Source organism: Trichoderma aggressivum (assembly GCF_033847375.1).
Source record: "Trichoderma aggressivum f. europaeum strain CBS 100526 chromosome Unknown scaffold_077, whole genome shotgun sequence".
Lineage (NCBI taxonomy): Eukaryota > Fungi > Ascomycota > Sordariomycetes > Hypocreales > Hypocreaceae > Trichoderma > Trichoderma aggressivum.
The window spans coordinates 1-17,486 of record NW_026946443.1 but is presented as its reverse complement, the minus strand read 5'-3'; the positions used below and the strand labels follow the sequence as shown (position 1 = coordinate 17,486).

General features: G+C 52.1%; 5 protein-coding genes across 5 annotated transcripts; 3 read left to right on the top strand and 2 right to left on the bottom strand.

Annotated features, from left to right (window-relative positions):
- Positions 1 to 535: 535 nt before the first annotated feature.
- Triagg1_10569 (uncharacterized protein) lies at positions 536 to 1,486 on the bottom strand (the record flags this gene model as incomplete). Its single annotated transcript, XM_062894655.1, has 2 exons — positions 536 to 699; positions 775 to 1,486. 2 exons carry the CDS (start codon positions 1,484 to 1,486, stop codon positions 536 to 538), a joined length of 876 nt encoding a protein of 291 aa, XP_062750446.1.
- Positions 1,487 to 2,567: 1,081 nt separating this feature from the next.
- Triagg1_10568 (transcriptional regulator family: Fungal Specific TF) lies at positions 2,568 to 3,962 on the top strand (the record flags this gene model as incomplete). Its single annotated transcript, XM_062894654.1, has 4 exons — positions 2,568 to 3,085; positions 3,154 to 3,462; positions 3,514 to 3,815; positions 3,892 to 3,962. 4 exons carry the CDS (start codon positions 2,568 to 2,570, stop codon positions 3,960 to 3,962), a joined length of 1,200 nt encoding a protein of 399 aa, XP_062750445.1.
- Positions 3,963 to 5,144: 1,182 nt separating this feature from the next.
- Triagg1_10567 (transcriptional regulator family: Fungal Specific TF) lies at positions 5,145 to 6,929 on the top strand (the record flags this gene model as incomplete). The annotated part of the gene is made up of 1 exon (XM_062894653.1): positions 5,145 to 6,929. One exon carries the CDS (start codon positions 5,145 to 5,147, stop codon positions 6,927 to 6,929), a length of 1,785 nt encoding a protein of 594 aa, XP_062750444.1.
- Positions 6,930 to 10,051: 3,122 nt separating this feature from the next.
- Positions 10,052 to 10,775, bottom strand: Triagg1_10566 (uncharacterized protein; the record flags this gene model as incomplete). Its single annotated transcript, XM_062894651.1, has 3 exons — positions 10,052 to 10,125; positions 10,185 to 10,269; positions 10,653 to 10,775. 3 exons carry the CDS (start codon positions 10,773 to 10,775, stop codon positions 10,052 to 10,054), a joined length of 282 nt encoding a protein of 93 aa, XP_062750443.1.
- Positions 10,776 to 12,425: 1,650 nt separating this feature from the next.
- On the top strand, positions 12,426 to 13,214 carry Triagg1_10565 (uncharacterized protein; the record flags this gene model as incomplete). Its single annotated transcript, XM_062894650.1, has 3 exons — positions 12,426 to 12,575; positions 12,749 to 12,898; positions 13,041 to 13,214. The coding sequence occupies 3 exons, from the start codon at positions 12,426 to 12,428 to the stop codon at positions 13,212 to 13,214; spliced, it is 474 nt and encodes a 157-aa protein (XP_062750442.1).
- Between the last annotated feature and the right edge of the window lie 4,272 nt (positions 13,215 to 17,486).

Below are 17,486 nucleotides of genomic sequence, written 5' to 3'. Positions count from 1 at the left end.
ATGTTAATTTGTCGCCAACCATGGATGCGCGGGATTGGAATAGAATCGCGGGAGAAGACCCGATGCTTGGGACTCCGTTCTTTAGCGCCACCCACAGCAACTCCGCAGCAATTGAAGGGCTGATTCTAGTGGCGATACAAAGCGACAGGGGTGCGGCCGGTCCCCTGCAGGTCGGATCTCGAATCAAGGCGCCGGAAACGATGGTCGATGGTCTGCATAGAGGAACTGCTGAGCCGTCGTGGCGTCAATGTGAGGGTTTGCTTTTTGGTGGAAGGAAAATAATCCCGACATGTTGCATTACCTACTATAACTCGAGACTCAGGTACCTGTTCTAACAGTGCACCGGTACCTACGTGTAGCAAAGATGGATCAGAGTTACTGGGGGAATGTTAAGTTGAGACGCCCGATTGTCATACAGCTGTGAGATTTACATCTATCGATAGTATCTACATGTACCTTATCAAAGAGATCTAATCTACCAAGATACACCATCTCGCTCTTCAATACTAATGTACATGCATCTGAATCCATTCTCTTACGGCCAGCCAAGGAGGCCAAATGACAGCTGCGGAGCGCCTTCAAATGTCTTGACCTTGTCCTTGAGCTCCTCCACGTCCCAGTTTGCCCACAAAAACTTGCCTCGCAGGCTCTCCGATTCAGCGCTGGCACACCAAACGGCAAAAGCGCCAGGCAAGAAAGCTGATTGATATTCAGGTCAGTTGAACCAATTCCGCACGGTATCGGTCTGTCAAGGATGTGGATACATGTACTTACGGGAATCCATGACAGGCCGTGGGATGCCAGTATCAAACGACTTCTGCGACATGCTGCTCTGCACCACGCCGGGGTGGAACTGCAGGACCCTCAAATCGGGATTCTCGAAATGCAGATAATCGAAAATCTTGACGCCCGCCAGCTTGGATCCGTGGTAGCTGCTGGACCCGGGAACAAAGGGGAATTGTGCGACTGAAGACGTCACGTTGATGACAGTTGCATTCTTCTCAGCCAGAGGCACAAACGCTCGGACGAGATTGAACTGCCCCCTGACGTTGATCTCGAATCCGGACCACCACAGAGATGATTCGGTTCCCAGCAGCGTTCCCGGATCAGGCAGAACCGCAGCGTTAGCAACAAGAATGTCAAGCTTCTTGCCCGCAACAGACGCAAACTTGCTGAGAGCAGCTGTGACAGATGCCTCGTCAGCGACGTCGGCCGTGATGATGTGGACAGCGGTCTCGGGATATTTTGAGTCGATGGCTTGCTTGGTCTTCAGCAGAGTCGCCTCGGTACGTCCCAAAAGGGCGATGCTTGAAGCGCCAGACTGGGCGAAAGTCAGAGCAATGGCCGCTCCAATCTCTCCTCCTCCGCCAGTGACGATAACATTCTTCCCCTTGGTCGACAGCTCAGGACGAGTAGGGGAGATTGCCTCGTAGGGCTCGTGGTGAAATTCTTTGGTATAAGTGGGAACGTTGACGAACTCGGGCATCTTGGCGGTCTGTTACTGGGTAGCACTGGGAATGTCTCTCGATATGGAAGTCGATTATGGTAACAAGATGTGTCAAATGGAAAATTTGTCTGCCTTTCAAACTCTCTCTGATGAAACTTGTTCCGGCGAGGTATCATTATATAGTTGAATGAACAGCAGCACTGCTCGACAAACCTCTGATCCCATATGACACCATCGTCTAGGAGGCGGATTAGAAATCATGGCATTGCAATCGCGTCGCTCTTCGAGATACTAGATTGATTATCAATACCATTCCTCAACGCCCAGTAGTGTCCGAGGCAAGAATATAATAGAGCTGTCCCTATCCATCAATACTGTTCAGACGGGTCTGAGTACATAAATGGATGCAACATACCGACCGGGTAGCGGCCGATGACTCGAGGACGCTCTTCTTATGGAGCATGGGAGCGGCCGCCATCCATTCGCATGGTGTAGCCAATCCGCATCGACCAATTCAACTCATTAGGGCATAGCTGTATGACAGGGCTGCGGCCGCCCCCTTGTCACTCTAGTTAGCAATCAGAACCTGGGCAAATCCTTGGACGCTCCCATCAAGGGCCGGACCCTCTCTTGTCAATTCCATCCTTGTTGGTTCGAATAAGCAATCACAAGTACTCCGTAACATCCTTCGATTCACAGCAAAGAGAGAAAAAATTGAAGATGCCACCTGAAAGATTGATCGAGACCAAAGCTCAGAAAGCCTGCCGCCACTGTCGTCTCCACAAGCGGAGATGCGACAAGCGTTTACCCAGATGCTCACGATGCTCCTTGTAAGTACGACTTCTGCATCCGCAATGGGCCGCCAATCCACGATCCGGGAGATTCCAATGCTTACTCATTCGTTCCTGAATGATGAAGAAAACTACTCAGATGCGAATATGACGACGACGCGCCGATTGAAGAGGCGGAACCAGATACCAAGCTGCTGTGGAGCGAGCCCCTAGCCATCGGCCGAGACTCTTGCGGCCTCGAATTGACTCCGGCAGGCGAGAAGCAGCTCCTATGGATCGCTTGCCAAACTCAAGAGCAGCATTTCGATCAATCTAGCACCAAGTCGTTGATGAGTCTGGTCAAGGACACCTTCAAGTATGGCGGTACCTCCGCGGAGCAAGTCTTGAATAGGTACTTTGCCACAGCCCACAACTGGATGCCCATTATAGACGAACCAAAATTCAGGTTCAATCTCCGAATCATTCGCGAGCATGCGGAACTTTACTATGATTTCCCGGCGTTGCTACTGCTGTGCATGCTCCTGATGAATCAACAACCCTGTTGCCACCCTCATCACACCCCCAACAGCGCGCTCTATCGGACTACAAGGCGGCTGTTCGCTCTCCTTCACACGCCTACCATTGACACATATTCATTCGCAAAGCTGCAAGCAGGCCTGCTACTGTGTGCGTATGAGTGTGGGCACGGGATGGCCAGAGAGGCTAGCTCAACATTGGCATCGTGTTTTGGCCTCATCAGGCAGCTGGACATGTCCGCCGTGCAGAACAAAGCCGCGAATAGGCACTATGACGACGTCCAGGAGCCCGCAAGGAGGCTATGCTGGGCCAGCATCGTCTTTTTAGATCGGTTGGCTGACCCTCTCTCTCGAGCTCATCCCCTTCTTGCCTGCGCGTACTCTTCTAACCAGAGTGTAGATCCATCGTCCTTTCGTGTGCAGACAATTCAGCTGCGCTTCTTATTCCGACCAGTGGAATCTTACCTCAAGATGCTGTTCCCTACATGAATAAAGACAAGTACGCTCTTATGAACACAGGTACCAAGTTCCGGACAAGGGCCTACTCAGCACTCTTAATCGGCGAGGCTATAAAAGCCGTCCACGGCGATCCAGAATCTACGGAGTGCATAGAAGCAGAGAAGCTACTCCACGATCTCGTCAGGCAGCATGCGGCAACCTCCCAAGGGGAGTCGTATCCCGTCTGCGAAGGCGTAACCATGGCTCTGAGGTGCGTCGTCTTTTTCTCTTGAAGTGATATCGACACTAACGAACAACGCAGCGCCGTCGTATCAGCCTATAGGAGTAGGGCAAACCGCCTTGGGTCTGCTGCTGCCCCCGATGCAAAGCTGAACCTCGACCTCACATTCGCCTATAACATAGTGTTCGAAATGTGCCGAGTTGAAGGTCTCATCATGTGGAAAAGGGATACATCCCTCAACAGAATGTGCTTTTCTGGACTGGGGTGCCTCTACCGCGCAGCAGTAGACCTGGTCGAGGTCTACCCCAAGGGGGCCGCGGCCGAAGACGTCAAACAGCTTCGGGAAAACCTAGAGTGGTTTTCGGGCCATTGGAAGGCGGCGGGTAAGTCGAATAATGTGCTCTGTTTGAGTACGGGAGAAACATGGGTGGGCGAATTGCTAATTGACATTCGTGGCAGATGTATTGCTACAGCGGCTGAATCGGAACGTCGAGCTCAGGTCCAAGCAGGTCTTTCCTGGTTTTTGGTAGACAATAACGGTGTCTATGGATGCAATGCTACGAGTCTCTTTGACTAGAACCAAATCAGTACGTGAGTGCCTCGTCGATTGACAACTTCCTTGTGCGCGACTCGCCTTGGGACATTCGCTGTAAACCAGCGTATCGCCTGGGTCCAAGCCACTACCAGGATCCATTGCCCAAGCACGAATTGCCCGAATCATTTTTTTGTCTGTCTTGTCATTACAAGCAATCACTGGAGTTGTCAGAGACAGGTACTTCAATGCAGTCAGATGATGTTTATCCCAATGATTGTGAGTGACATCCAGGGTTTGGCTGCCGCCCCCAAGGCCTGTGAAGCTCACATACCCGCAATTCGTGAGGCGATTTTCAAGACAATTGACATGCATTTCGAGAGCAGAACAAGCACAGGGCTTTGATCCTGTTACGGCAAAACATCATCACGTTTAGTTGCTTCACAAACATGGCCCTCTTTCTGTCCGGCTCCATTCTACAAACACACACCCTTTTCCTTACCAAATGCCTCCCATACACCCCCAAATCAATCATCAAGCTACACATTTTCGCCGTTTCATTTGCGATTCTTTGCTGTCATCCACTCCAATTGCTCTCAGTATTATCACCTCGGCTGTTTTCCCTGCCCAAGGCCAATTTCTCTTACTCCTCCCAACAAATACATCACCATCCCCTCCGTCCCCCACCAATACCGCACCTACTTCCTACTTTACACAACATCCGCCCGTCACTGCCTTTCCCGAACCGGTGACTCACCATACAATTTCAAAATCCCAAGGAAAGTCCCAGCAGCTCTTTCCCCAATTCTCACCGCCTCTCGGTAACAATTAATTCCTATTCGTCCTCGTCCATCCTGCAATTCCATGAAGCTCTCCTTCCCAAGCTAGCCCTTGAAAAAAAAGTGGGGTGACGTGCTGTGGCAGGTGCCGACCAAAAGCTAGAAAGTGAACTGGTAAACCCGGAAAGAGCAGTGCAGCTGCAGCGACTTGCTGACAGACGCGACCTCACGCCCTCCTTTCTTTCATCCTGATTCCTCCCAGCTGCCCGGATTTTTTTCTCTCTCTTCAACCCTCCATCTCCCCTCGCCGGGCCCCTATCAACACCATCATTTGCCTATCGTCACATTCGTTTATGGTGTATCTTATTAATCTGCGGCCCCTCAGTCACCGAATCCCCGCCATGGAGCACAACCCGATCCATAACGAGGTGACGGTCACTGCTCAGCCGCAAGCCCCCAAGGGCCGTCAACGGGCCAAGCAAGCCTGCGATGAGTGCCGCAGACGCAAGCGCAAGTGTGATAGCACCTTTCCGTGCGCCATGTGCGTGCAGTTTGAATATCCATGTAAAATCAACGGAGTCCTCGTCCCTGGCCAAAAGCTCAAGAGGTCTCTTGATGTGATGCTTGAGACCAGCGAGACGGCTTTTGAAACTGCGCCCTCAGCTCCGCCCTTGACTGTGGCCTCAGTTCCGCCCTCGGTGCCAGCTTTGACCATGGCCTCAACCTATCCCTCAACTGCCACGGCAGAAGAAGTTGTACGTCATCAACCCACGGCTGAGGACGCTGCCCGTCAAACTCCGCTTCCTCCTCTCAACCGCGGCATCATTGAGCCCGCAAAGCGACGCTACATGAACCAGAACTCGGCTGTGGCCTTTCCCAACCAGCTGGGCGTGGAGCTTGAGTCTGCCCATCCTCCCCGGCTCCATTCGTTTGCTTGGAACTGTGGCATTCGCCCTGAGGAATCTGGATCCATCCATGCTCCATTGACCAACTACATCAGTTATGAGGAGTGTCAACACTATGCGGAAATCTACTTCGCCACTGTGGATGTGCCGTTTCACCTCTTTGACAAGCAAAAGTTTCTCCAGCAGTGCGACATCTACTTCAACAGGCGGAGCCAAGATCTCATCCTTGGTGCCTTGATTGGAGCCGTTGTTTCTCTCGGCTCTCTCTTTGCCTTTCATCAAGGTCACCCTATGGAGCCCCAAATCGTCAAGCATGTCAAGGATGTCCTCGAAGATTCAACTTTCAGCCGTCTTCCCTCCATTGATCAAGTCAACGCATGGATTCTCCGGACCCTCTATCTTCGCTCGACAACCAGACCCCATCTTACTTGGCTTTCGTCTTGCACCGTTATGCATCTGGTGGAGGCTGTTGGACTTCACCGTGATCTCAACTCAGAGCTTGTCACCCAAAGCATTCAGACCCCCGCCACAGAGGACGAGGGAAGCAAGCGGACCTTTTGGCTCGCTTGGTGCCTCAATACAATCATTGCGTACGAGTATGGCCGTACCAAGATTCACTTTGACGGCGTAGACTCTCGAACCACCCCCTTTGATGACAAGAGTGAGACTGGTCTCCAAATACGCATGGCCAGAATCTTGCCTAGCGACAATCTCGGCGGCGATGTGATTACTGTCAGCAAATCTCTCGAAGCCGCCATCCAAAAGCTTCTCGACATGGGAGAGGTCAAGGGCTTTCCTGCCCTTACCAGAGGAGATCTCTGCTTCTGCCTCTATCGCCGCCTTCGCCTCCTCAAGGTCAGCATCAGCAAAGATACCTTGTCGCAGATCCTCCAGATCGGCCATACTGCCGTTGAGGCAGCTTCCGACTTGGCAGAACGAGGTATTCCGTGGTGGAATGTCCTGGGCACCACCTTCCAGTTCTTTTGTGTCTTGCTCGCCATCGATAACCGTGACAGCCTCACACAGGTCTCGTGGGTTATGCCCAAACTCGAGCGCATCGTGGAGATCCTCAACACGCACATGGCTGCCGAAGCACTCGACACGGCTAAGACCCTGATGAGAGATGCGTTGGCCAAGAAGAATCAGGAGATTGCTCTGTTGGAGGCGTCGAACGGTAATGGCTTCCCGTTTCCTCACAGAGAGTTGACACCTGATTGGGACACCATGTTGAACCCATATTATATCGTGGGAGGCTTCCCTTTTAAGGATCTGGGAGTTTGATCTCACTCATGTCATGCAATACAGTTTTGGAGGATGTGTACATAATGTAAGATAAGTAGGTAGTACACAAACTATGGAATGGAATACTAAGCATGTTGCTCCCCTCATCGACGGGGTTTTATATGTCTTCTTCTCGCAAACAAATATCTCCACCAAGTCCCAGTTGAAGTTCTCTCCCCCTCCACGTTTCTGGATACGCATCATTCATAATTTCAGTTGCTTCATAGTCAAAGCCTTACGGACAGCGCCAGCCGTTTGCAAAATATGCAGACTCTGAGCGCCTCGGTAGAATATTCGAACAGTATCGAGATCGTGGGGAGGCTATTGCCGGAGGAGATTGTGCATTCAATCCTGATGACAAGGCATCTGACAGAAACATTCTTGTGGTCTAGCGTAGGAAAGGAATACCGTCTTGCAAGTGTCGGTCCCCCAGACACAGACTGTTTTCCACAAAGGCAGCCGAAGGTTCACTCGGTTTCTGGTTGATGCTTCGTCGGATAGAGCTAGGAGGCTCTCCACCAGGCCTCTGTCGGATGACGTCTTCCATGCTTCCGATCCAGCGATGGATGACTGTTTCTCTCTCTCTCAAGGTCCCAGAGGGGCCATTCTGTTTTGTTTCGCCAAATATCCGGACATGGCGTGGTTCGCGTCTATGGTCGGGCCCTGAGCTCGGGGGTGTGGGAAATCCCGGAGATGTTACCTGCACAAAGAGGGCGTCAGTCTTCGGCAACGAGTCACGATGCTCTGCTATCCCCCGTATGCCATGAAAACATACCGGATCGCCTAGAAGAAGAGTCATAGCATGGTGCAGAAGCACCTTGATAGTCCATGTTGACGGATCTCCTAGGGTTGGGCTACCTTGGTCGAAAATTTCGAGGATCACCAGCAGAGCAAGTGGATTCTCGTGCAAGGCAGCAAGAAGCCCCCTGCCGACCATGACGAGGAACTCGCTTCATCAGTCTGAGCCTACACAAGCCGAGATGCCATCATTCAAGGCAGCCATCTCGCAGGCGGCAAAGGGCGCCGAGAGGTGTTCTCTCTGGCCTATCAAGCGGGTCTCGTCTCACCCTCGTGATGCAACTGTTCTCCCGAGCCAGACCAAATCATGGTCTCGGTGGACGTTTCAGTGCGAAATCCAAAGTCATCAGGAACAATTTCGGCGGCATCGGTGCGTTGCTACTTCACGGATTATGGCTTCTTGTCAGTAAGCCAAGAAAGGTGCCTGGGAGATCCAGTTCCATGGCGTTCGGCCTCCAAACCGGTAAGTATTTCTCTCCAATCCTTGCCAGCTTCTGCTGCACACTCCTTGTATCCGAGCTAAATCGAGATGGGCATTCCAACCAATGGATAACCCCTTATGCCACAAGTCAATCAAAGACAATTGCGAAGAGCGTGCGCCTTCTGAATGCGAACTACGCGGTTCGCGAACTCCAGCCTAGTCATTGCTTGAAACGGGGCATCTCATCGTCTTGCCCGGCAGAAGGAACGAGCAAACCAGCAGGTGAAGATGCTATCCTCTCTTGCTCTACGCTCTCGTCACGTTCGTACCTAGAGGTAGTAGAGACTTCTACAGAGCCTCAATCACATAGTAAATGACGATCATCGACTAGCCCTCCATGTATTCAGTACGAGAGATCCTGTTGGTGTGGTGCAGTATCAACTGCCGCAGATTCTGCAGCTCTTGCTCAACGCGGCCACTCGCATATTTTCCCCCACCCCCCTCACCATCCTTTGCCGCGGCCCTCTTCTCGCAGAAAGGCAGCTATTACTCACTACTTTCAGAGGCGATGCTCTAATCCTGGCGGGAAAATCTACGAGCCCCTTTGGTGAAGCGATGCCTAGGCTCCAAGGCAGGGGTTTTGATGACACGGTAGCCAAGAGCCGGTATACAACTCCCATTTTTACAAAACGAGACAAATCAAAGCCTGCATCTTACATCGATCCAAGCCATGCCATTGTGGCTGTTGTCAATCCGACTCCGGAAAAGCAGTGCCAGAACGGGGACTGTTCCCCATGTCGTCCAACGCTGACACCGACAGGGGGGGACCACTACCGATCCCCAATGTTGAGGCTCTGCTGAGTCCCTCTCACAATTCCCGTAACATAATCCGGCTTTGCTACCCCGGTCTATTAGGTATCTACCTATGCACTACCAATTCGTCTACCATCGAAGCGCACTCAAAAGTTGACGCCCACGAACCTATCATAGTACCATGAGCAATTGGCCCATAATTGTTCCCACGTACGCCCTCCGTCAGACACAATTTCCTGCACTCACCCCCTTTCAGAAAAGGAAAAAAAAGATGGGAAAGAGAAATAAGAGGAAAAAGAAGAAAAAGAAACCCCGAAATCAAAGGTGGATCCGCAGTCCAACCAGCCATCCGGGGACGATGATTCGCCCATAAAAGTACGATGGCACTCAACTAGCTCCGTATTCCTTGCACAGAGTAAGCATTTCTCGTCAAGTAAGATCACTAAACACGGTCACCGGCATAGAGTCATGCGTAGCCTAAGGTATTGGGACAAAACATGAATAGGTAGTCGTCTTGGAAAAGAGTCAAAGGGCGCCTAAGATGGCTGCCTTGTGCTTGCCTCGCCTTACATTGGCCTTATGGTATGCACGAACCGTGTTACTCATGCAAGGCAACGAACGGCGGCACTAGCCATTGAGCCTAGCATGGCATTCCCCCCAATGGTTCATTGCATGCAGGGAATCGAAGCAGAACATGTGAACAAACATGTGAGTGGAAAGGAAACATGTGATATGCAAGTCTATTTCAAGAAAAAAAAAAACTCTGCGGAGAGGTCTCTAAGGATAACAAGGGAGAAAAAAAAGGAGTGGTGCTTTCGCTCAAAGATGTAGCCGCCGGTCTAATGCTCTAAATGCTGATTCCAACGCTGGCAATGCAAAATGAATGAAACCAAAATTCCAACGCTTTAGCCGAATATGCTAGAAATCCCAAACTCCTCTCATGCTCTGTAGTAGATGGAATGCGAATTCCGTTGAATGTTCGTCTAATGTCAACTCAAGTACGGGTACATGTCGTAGTACAGCAGCGGGCCGCTGCGTTCGAAGATGGTGGAATCTTGGCCGGCTCTAGCTCATGGAGTATTCGCAGTTGTCACAGCGCCAGGACTGGCACATGGGGCAAGAATCGTTGATCTGGTAGCTGTACCAGCCGCCGGAGCACTTGCACTGCAAGCATGTTAGTCACCGTTGTTGGTGGGGAAGAGAGTAGAGTGTGTTGGACGTACGCATCGCCAGTAGTTTGGCCTGACCGAGCTGGTGCAAGACCTTGATGAAGAAGAGTAGGAGCTTCGTCCAGAGCTCTTCTTGCGGCTACCAGATCGGTAGTCAGAAGACTCAACGCTAGGAAGAAGTCAGTGTTGGTTCGCGGAAGTCAAGATGCTGGTTCATGGATGTCGGGATGTTGGCAACTTACTATTGTCCGCGAGGCATGGTGATCAAATGTTGACTTTGAGAAGTAAAGATACTGAAGTGCGTAGATTGAGCGATGGAAGACAATTGCTTGAGAGAGTTGTGTGTTGAAGTATTGAAACAGTTGAATTGACTGATGCCGATGCTCTCCTTCTACTTCCGCGACTCCAAAGAGTGCCCCCCTCCATTATATATGAATATCTTTCCCGTGGACCCTCTTCCCATGACGCAGAGCAGAGAACGGCTCGAAACGAAAACCCAAAACACACGATGGCTTGACTCACAAGTCCTACGCCCTGTTTCAAAGATGCCTTAGGAGACTGCCTGAAGGCAGCATCAGCAATAAACTCCAGGCCATGCATGGCCAGCAGCGACAAGAGGGCCCCGATTTTTTTCACAGCGGCCATTGTGCGTCCAGTCGGAAGATATGACGCGCAGGCGTTGCTTCATGGCCAGAGTCAGACACGGTGGATGGCCCGCTCATAGGGCGAAACGATGTGGAAAGCTTGCAAGGTGACCCGTCGATAGGGCGAAAGGCCTGCGAGGCATAGACAGGGGCGTTGGAAAAGTCCAGGCAAGCATTCCTGTGAGCTTCCACAAAGCTTCGGTGCGCTAGCCTGATGGGATTGTCAGCAGACCGAACACTGCTGCGCACAGCTACTCGTACTAGTAGTTGCGAGCCCATTTGTCTTGTTCACCTGTTCCTGTCCTGAGGCGTCGTTCTAATATTCGTCTCACACACCCGGTGAGTCGGTCGGCGCCCCGCCGCCTTCAATCGGCTCAGAAAACCCTCCAAATCCTTTTTGATCCTCCGGGCTCCATCCCCGGCAGTGCTTCAAGATGCGAGGGCCGGCAGGCAGCCGGGCGAGATTCAACCGGGGACATTGGCTGCTGCGAGTAGTTGGACTTTGTCACAGGGTCTCGTATCATTGATCCCACAGCAGGCGACGGCCCTGGGGAAGCGAAGTCGCGTCAAAGCGTCCAGCTAGAGAGCCAGACCCCTGCAGACCAGTCCATGTTAGCTCTCGTAAAGCCCCAAGGCAGTTGAGAAATACCATGGAAAATCCCAGAAACCACCGGGGGGGCTTAGCAAACCCCGAGCCCAAAAATCAAAGGCACGGAGAGCAGCCCCAGTCACGAGTTTTCCCTCTCTCGAGGCGGAGATGGCAGTGCAACCCGCGCAAAGTGCAAATATTGAAACCCAGACCAGACCAAGGCCAGGCTGCGAAAAGGCAGCAGCAGCTCGGGATGAGGCAAATGTGGAGACGCGCGGAGGCGGCCGCCGTAAGTTGGAAGCCGGCCCTGATGCTAACAGGCGCTATGATGGGCGTCTAGCCTCGTCTCTCTCGTTCCCCTGCAAAGTCCTACTTTGTCTGGGAAGCCGGAGAAGCGATGGACAAGGCAGATCGCGGCAATAGTGTCGTTGGGCTGGCGGTTTTTGACGTAGGGCTGGAGAGGGATCCAAACCACGAAGCGAAATCGAGTTAGGGGAGAAAAAACAGCTGCCAGGATCACGTGTGAGCGTCCGAATCGAGCCTGGATTGGCATTCCATGATTTTTGTTTATTGTTTACTTGACGTCATTGACGAGAAACACAGGGCATGATGTAGTATTGGGTCGTGAAATCAGGGAGAGAGCAGCAGAATTGCAAGAGATGCGATCGCGATGATGCAGCCCCAGGGAGAGAATGAAGACTATTTCCATCTGCTGTCCATTCTCTCCCCCCTTCTCTCCCTCTTCCTCTCTCTCTATGCTGCCTTGGTTGAGGCTGAAAAAAAAGCGCCTTCTCGCCCTCTGATTTCTGGCACCCTTCTCTGCGCCTCACCAACAAAACATTCAACAGCTGAGGCTGCCAAGGAGTAAGTAATTGTCCAGACTATTTAGTTCTTTTTTCTTTCTCTTTTCTTACTCCTTTTTGGGGAAAATTCAGTCGGTCGGGCTAATCTCGCCCTGTCTTGCTCATCGAAGGATCTGGTCTTAGTCCGGGCATAGCCAAACGCAGTTACCGAGCAATCATAATCATATACGCACACATAATACGCGCGCAGACAGACACCATGATGGCAAAGTCCAGCCTCTCCATCAGCTACTTTGCTTTTACGGCACTTCATCTCGCATGTTTTGCCCTCGCAATCACCGTCTGCGGCCTTTACGGCACCGACCTGCAGCGGGCGAAGCATTTTGACGATTACACCAAGTCCAAATGGGTAAGTCTCACGAATAGACTGATGGAGTAATACTGATGCACTCTGTGCTACATTACGAGGATGAGTATATTCGTCAGAAAAGGCGCCCAGCCATGACCAATACTTCGTGGCTGGGAATGGAAACAAGGGGCGGAATGGCTTTTGGCTAACACTTGTTTGTGAAACACACACAGGTTTATGCCGTCGTCGTCGGCGCTTTGACAGCGGCTACGTGTGCCCTCTACTTCATCCCCTTCATCATAGAAGCCGCTGGGATATTCATCGCCGCCTGGGATGCCGTCCTGTTCATCCTGTGGATCACTCTGTTTGGCGTCTTCGGAAAGGTACGTCTGGCCTAGACCAAGCATGTGTCGCACAAAACGCGTTTCCGGGCGACGAGGAGGGGTTTGGGGAGGCTGGGATGCAATGCAAAGGCTACCAGCGTTATGTATTCATGACCCGATTCTGACATGTCAACTCGCACAGCTTTACATCAACGAAAACGCCCATGGGAACGGAGACGTCGAACGCATGAAGCACGCCGTGTGGGTAGACTTGACCAGTGCGCTCCTCTGGCTGATGGCGACTGTCGCCGCTTCTGCGTACTGGTTGAAACACCGCAATACTCGCACCCGTTTCACCGGTCGAGCCAAGGTCTAGCCCTTCCCTGCTGCACTTCACAGCTATCCTTGCAAGCGAGAAGGAGAGGCAAGGAGAGTGATGCAGAGCAGGAGACACACACGACAGGGAGGCTCTGAACGCTGCTAAGCGAGCAGGAGAAGGATGGGTAGCCTCAACATGCGCGTCTATCCACATACGGCAGGAAAGGCGTTCATGTGCGGCAATTTGGCGGTTCGATTGAGATATCTGATATCTGAGGACGGTACGGGTAAAAGGGAGGATATGGATGGCATGGTAATAGTAATGATATGATACCCCTCTGGTTCGTTCGAGTAGCAGGGCGTGGAGACTAGGTGATTTGCAACGGTTGCCCCATTCATTCGTTTGCTCCGCGGCACGTAAGAGGAGAAACAATATGGGTTGGAGGGAAGGGGCTCCGGAGAGGGCTCACGGATTGTCATGGCTAGTCAGTTAGCTCGCTCCGGGTCCTTTCTCTCAACACACTTTTCACAATACTCGTACCCAACGTGTGTTTCCATGGCTCCATGATGTGCTCTGTCTGTGCTCCGTCATGGCTGAGTTGGTGTGGGGAGACGTATGTAGGTATCCCATGGCTGCCCAGGTCGGTTGACGTGATAGGACGTGAGCCTAGACACACGATATGTCGCCAAGAGTCAGGCCGGCAAAGATGTGATGCCAGACTCAGCTCTGTTTGGCTCGGCCGTCTTCTGGCCCGCGGACACGGCTGCCGAGAGCCAGCCCCCCCCCCCCCCCCCTGGTCCGTCTTTCCCCAGACAAATGAGGGGACTCGACTCTGCTTCAACCGTTGAAGCAACACGAGGCCTGGCATTGGTGTAGCACCCAGAGTGGTGCCCGACGATATTCCTCAGATTAACATTGCAGTATGCAAGTCGAGACCCAACGAGAAAAAAAACGAGCAGGGTACAGCACACCGGCCGGGGAGAAATGGAGCGAGAGAGGCGTCCAAGCGTCCTCGGGCAAGACGTTCACGGGCTTATTCCCTTCGGGCGTGATGGCAGCCCGCCGATCGGCAACGGTTCCAACGCTACGGCGGTTTGAACGGAAGTGAAAGAGACGAAAAAGGATCCCAGCAAGGCCAATATTTGGTGGCCGTGTGACGTCAAGCTCGAATCCCCAAGACACCTTGCAGGGGTCAGAGGGTATACAGAGTTGTCCATCCTCAACATTTTCGTCTCATCTTTTGGGGCGTTTCCAAAAGTCGCCCATGGCCTCGAAAGCTCAATGCTCTGCGTGAGAGTCCAAACAGTTGCAATCAAAAGGACCTATGGTTGAAATTCCAAACCGAAATCTCACATGTGTCCCTTCGTCATAACGCTTGATGTGGGGTGACGTGGTTGGCGTCACCGGTGCAGCTGCTGGCGCTCTCATATTGGATCGTTTGGATCTGTCCTTTTTTTTTCTCCCATTGACCTTGCCATACTTGTTTGCTCTAGCTCGCAAGAGGCGTCCATGTTCGCATCCTTTGGACCAGAACTGCGGAGCCCAAATGTCATGACCCGAAGTGTTTAGTGAGTTGAAGCGCGTGGCGCCAAAACAAACGGGCAAGGGGATTGGGGGCACAAAGTCGTATTCCAGCATCCCATGTCAAGTCAGTTGAGTGAGAGCATTTGCAGTCGGTAAACGAGAAGCGCGCAAGAGCATCCGCTGTCCCATCAGGGCTATCGCGGTATGTAGGACCTACGAGTACAGACTGAGCATTAGTAGGTACTACATACAGGCCATGGCATGATGCAGCAGAGCTTTGAAACTAAAGGTTGCATGTACAAGTAGCAAGCAGCCGGAGGGCCTTGTTGTCAGCAGGCCGTGATAGGTGTGCATCTGGTCTTTGTCACACCACCCATGAGGAGAGACAAACACAAACAGTATGTAATAATATCCTCCTCCGCCTCCTAAATTGTCGCTCTAGAGCGGTACGAATAATAGGAAATGGCAAAGATGGGCGTTGCCAAAAGAGATCTACCCCCAAAAAGAAGTGTGGCAATTGAGAAGGGGGGGAAAAAGGCGCGTAGTTGAGACCCGAAGTCATCGCCAATATGTACTACCCGTCAATCCTTTTATTGAACAATTATTTTTCGAGGCGTGCAATGTCTCACTCGTCTTATCACTGGCCTACCGAATCTCTCAAAACTCGTGTGAGTGTGTCTCTCTCTCCCATGAATGCACTGGGATCCACAGGCTGATCAACGTCTGAGACGCTCACATGTGCTCCATTCATGTGAAGAAACACACCACCTCTTCCCTCGCACCCCATTGATTTAAGCCAAGACTTGGGAGATTCTCACCAGTTTGAGAGAGAGGGAGGGGGGATAAAGGCAAAAGGGAAAAAAAATCAATCAAATCAAATCAAATCATGAGGCAATGGCAGAGGCAAATCCCAAGCGGTGGCCGAGAGCTCGCATCCATGGGTCGTCTTGGCAGCATCACCACTAGCTCCAAGGCGCGGCTTCGGCAAGGGCTCTGAGTGGGAGAGACGCCCGCGCCTGCATGGGACCGCCGTATCCGCTCCTTTTGTACGCCGTAATTTTGCATGCCACCAGTGCCTTTTATTCGGGAGCCGACAGGCATGCCCACCGCAGAGCATGCCGTCGTGTCGCCACTAGCAACCGACCACGAGATGAGATTCAAAGTCAAAACTTTCGATACAACGCGCGGGGAGCGTGGAGCAAAGAGGGGGGAATATGGTGAGAAGACGGTGGAAGCATGAAGCCCAACGACAACGAGGCTCTGGCTGTCGGTGCCATTCGTCACGAGGACGTTGGGAAAAGTGGATGGATGGACGTGTTCGAAAGCTTGAGGCAAAGATGAAAACAGAGCCACTCGCTCGCTCTACTAGTATTATGCCGTTCCTCTATCTACTCTTGGAGGGGAGGACAGGCGGGCAGGGGAGGGCAAAGCCGTACAAGGTCAAATTCTCACGAGAAAAGGTACATGTATTCGCGTCTGTAACACTGCTACCTACTAACATATGTAGGCTTACGTGGTAAGCTGATGCTTGTATGTACATTACATGCACGCACTCCATACACTCGTACGCCGGTAGTATCACCGACCCGGAGAGACGCCATCTGCTGCTGCTGCTGCTGCTGCTACCAGTGTAATCGTAAATCGTACATGATGGGGAGCAAAGGCGGAGAGCCTCGGAGCGATATGAGGCAAGGTTCGTCGCTTGTCCGCGAAAAAAAAAAAATTTGGCCTCATCAGCTTCGCACATGTACGAGTACTCCAAGCATTCTCGCATCTCCAAACTCCACACCGACGCGAAATGGTGTTCCGAAGCAAACACGGCTGACTCCCCCCTGTTCCCCAGCAACAGCACAACGTCTTGCCTTGTACGGAGTGCTCTACATTCGTACTTATACTAGGTAGTACTCGTACCTGTGTTGGCAGCGCCATGGCTCCCTTCGGCAGATATGCTTCAATCCAAGGATAACAATACCTTAGTAATTCTCGAGTTGTCATCGTGTACCGCACCTTTGACTTCCTTGTATCCACACCCGCCCATGCGATAAGGCTGCTGGGACAGGTACAACTTGCAAGCACCAGGATGGTACGAGGACGACAGGTACAGGGGCAATACCGCTGCATGGTGCATGTACATGTATGACACTGATTCATCATCTCAGGAGTCCCCCTTGGCGCTCGTTTGACGGAGACAAAGCCCGATTGACTTTTTTCCTCATCGTGTTCGGGAGCCTCCTGTCCCGATTGCTCAAGCCCTGCCTTGTGCCCCGTAGAAATACATGTACGCAGGGACGCACTACCTGGCTTGGTTGTCAGCCCGTCTAGCTTTCCAGGGTCCAAAGTCTCCGGCTTCATCTGGCTCTGCCGGCGATGCTAGCCACAGATTCAAGACGGCAACTAAACTCTGTACGGGGGTTCCGTCATGGTTGGTGCTGATCTTGGAACAGATAACAGAAAAGTTATTCAAATTGAAACACTCACGATGAGGGGCCCAGAAAACAAGAGAGAAAAGAAACATTAGCCCAAGTGCGACGATGGCTTGACGGAGAATCTCATGTCACATCTGTCCCTGCCCTGGTCCAATGACGACGAGGTCACACACATGGGCCAAAAGCCACGCCCATCAGAGGCGGAATCACGCCGTGATTTTCTTGGTATTGCATGCCGTGCTCGTACTTGCACGTACTGTACGTGTACTAGGCTGGAGTGCCAGTAGAGCAAGCAAAAAATAGGGCGAATGGCAACACAATCTGCCTCTCAAGCAGCAGAATTTCTGACGCGGGGACCGGCTCGACGATCCCCCCCCCC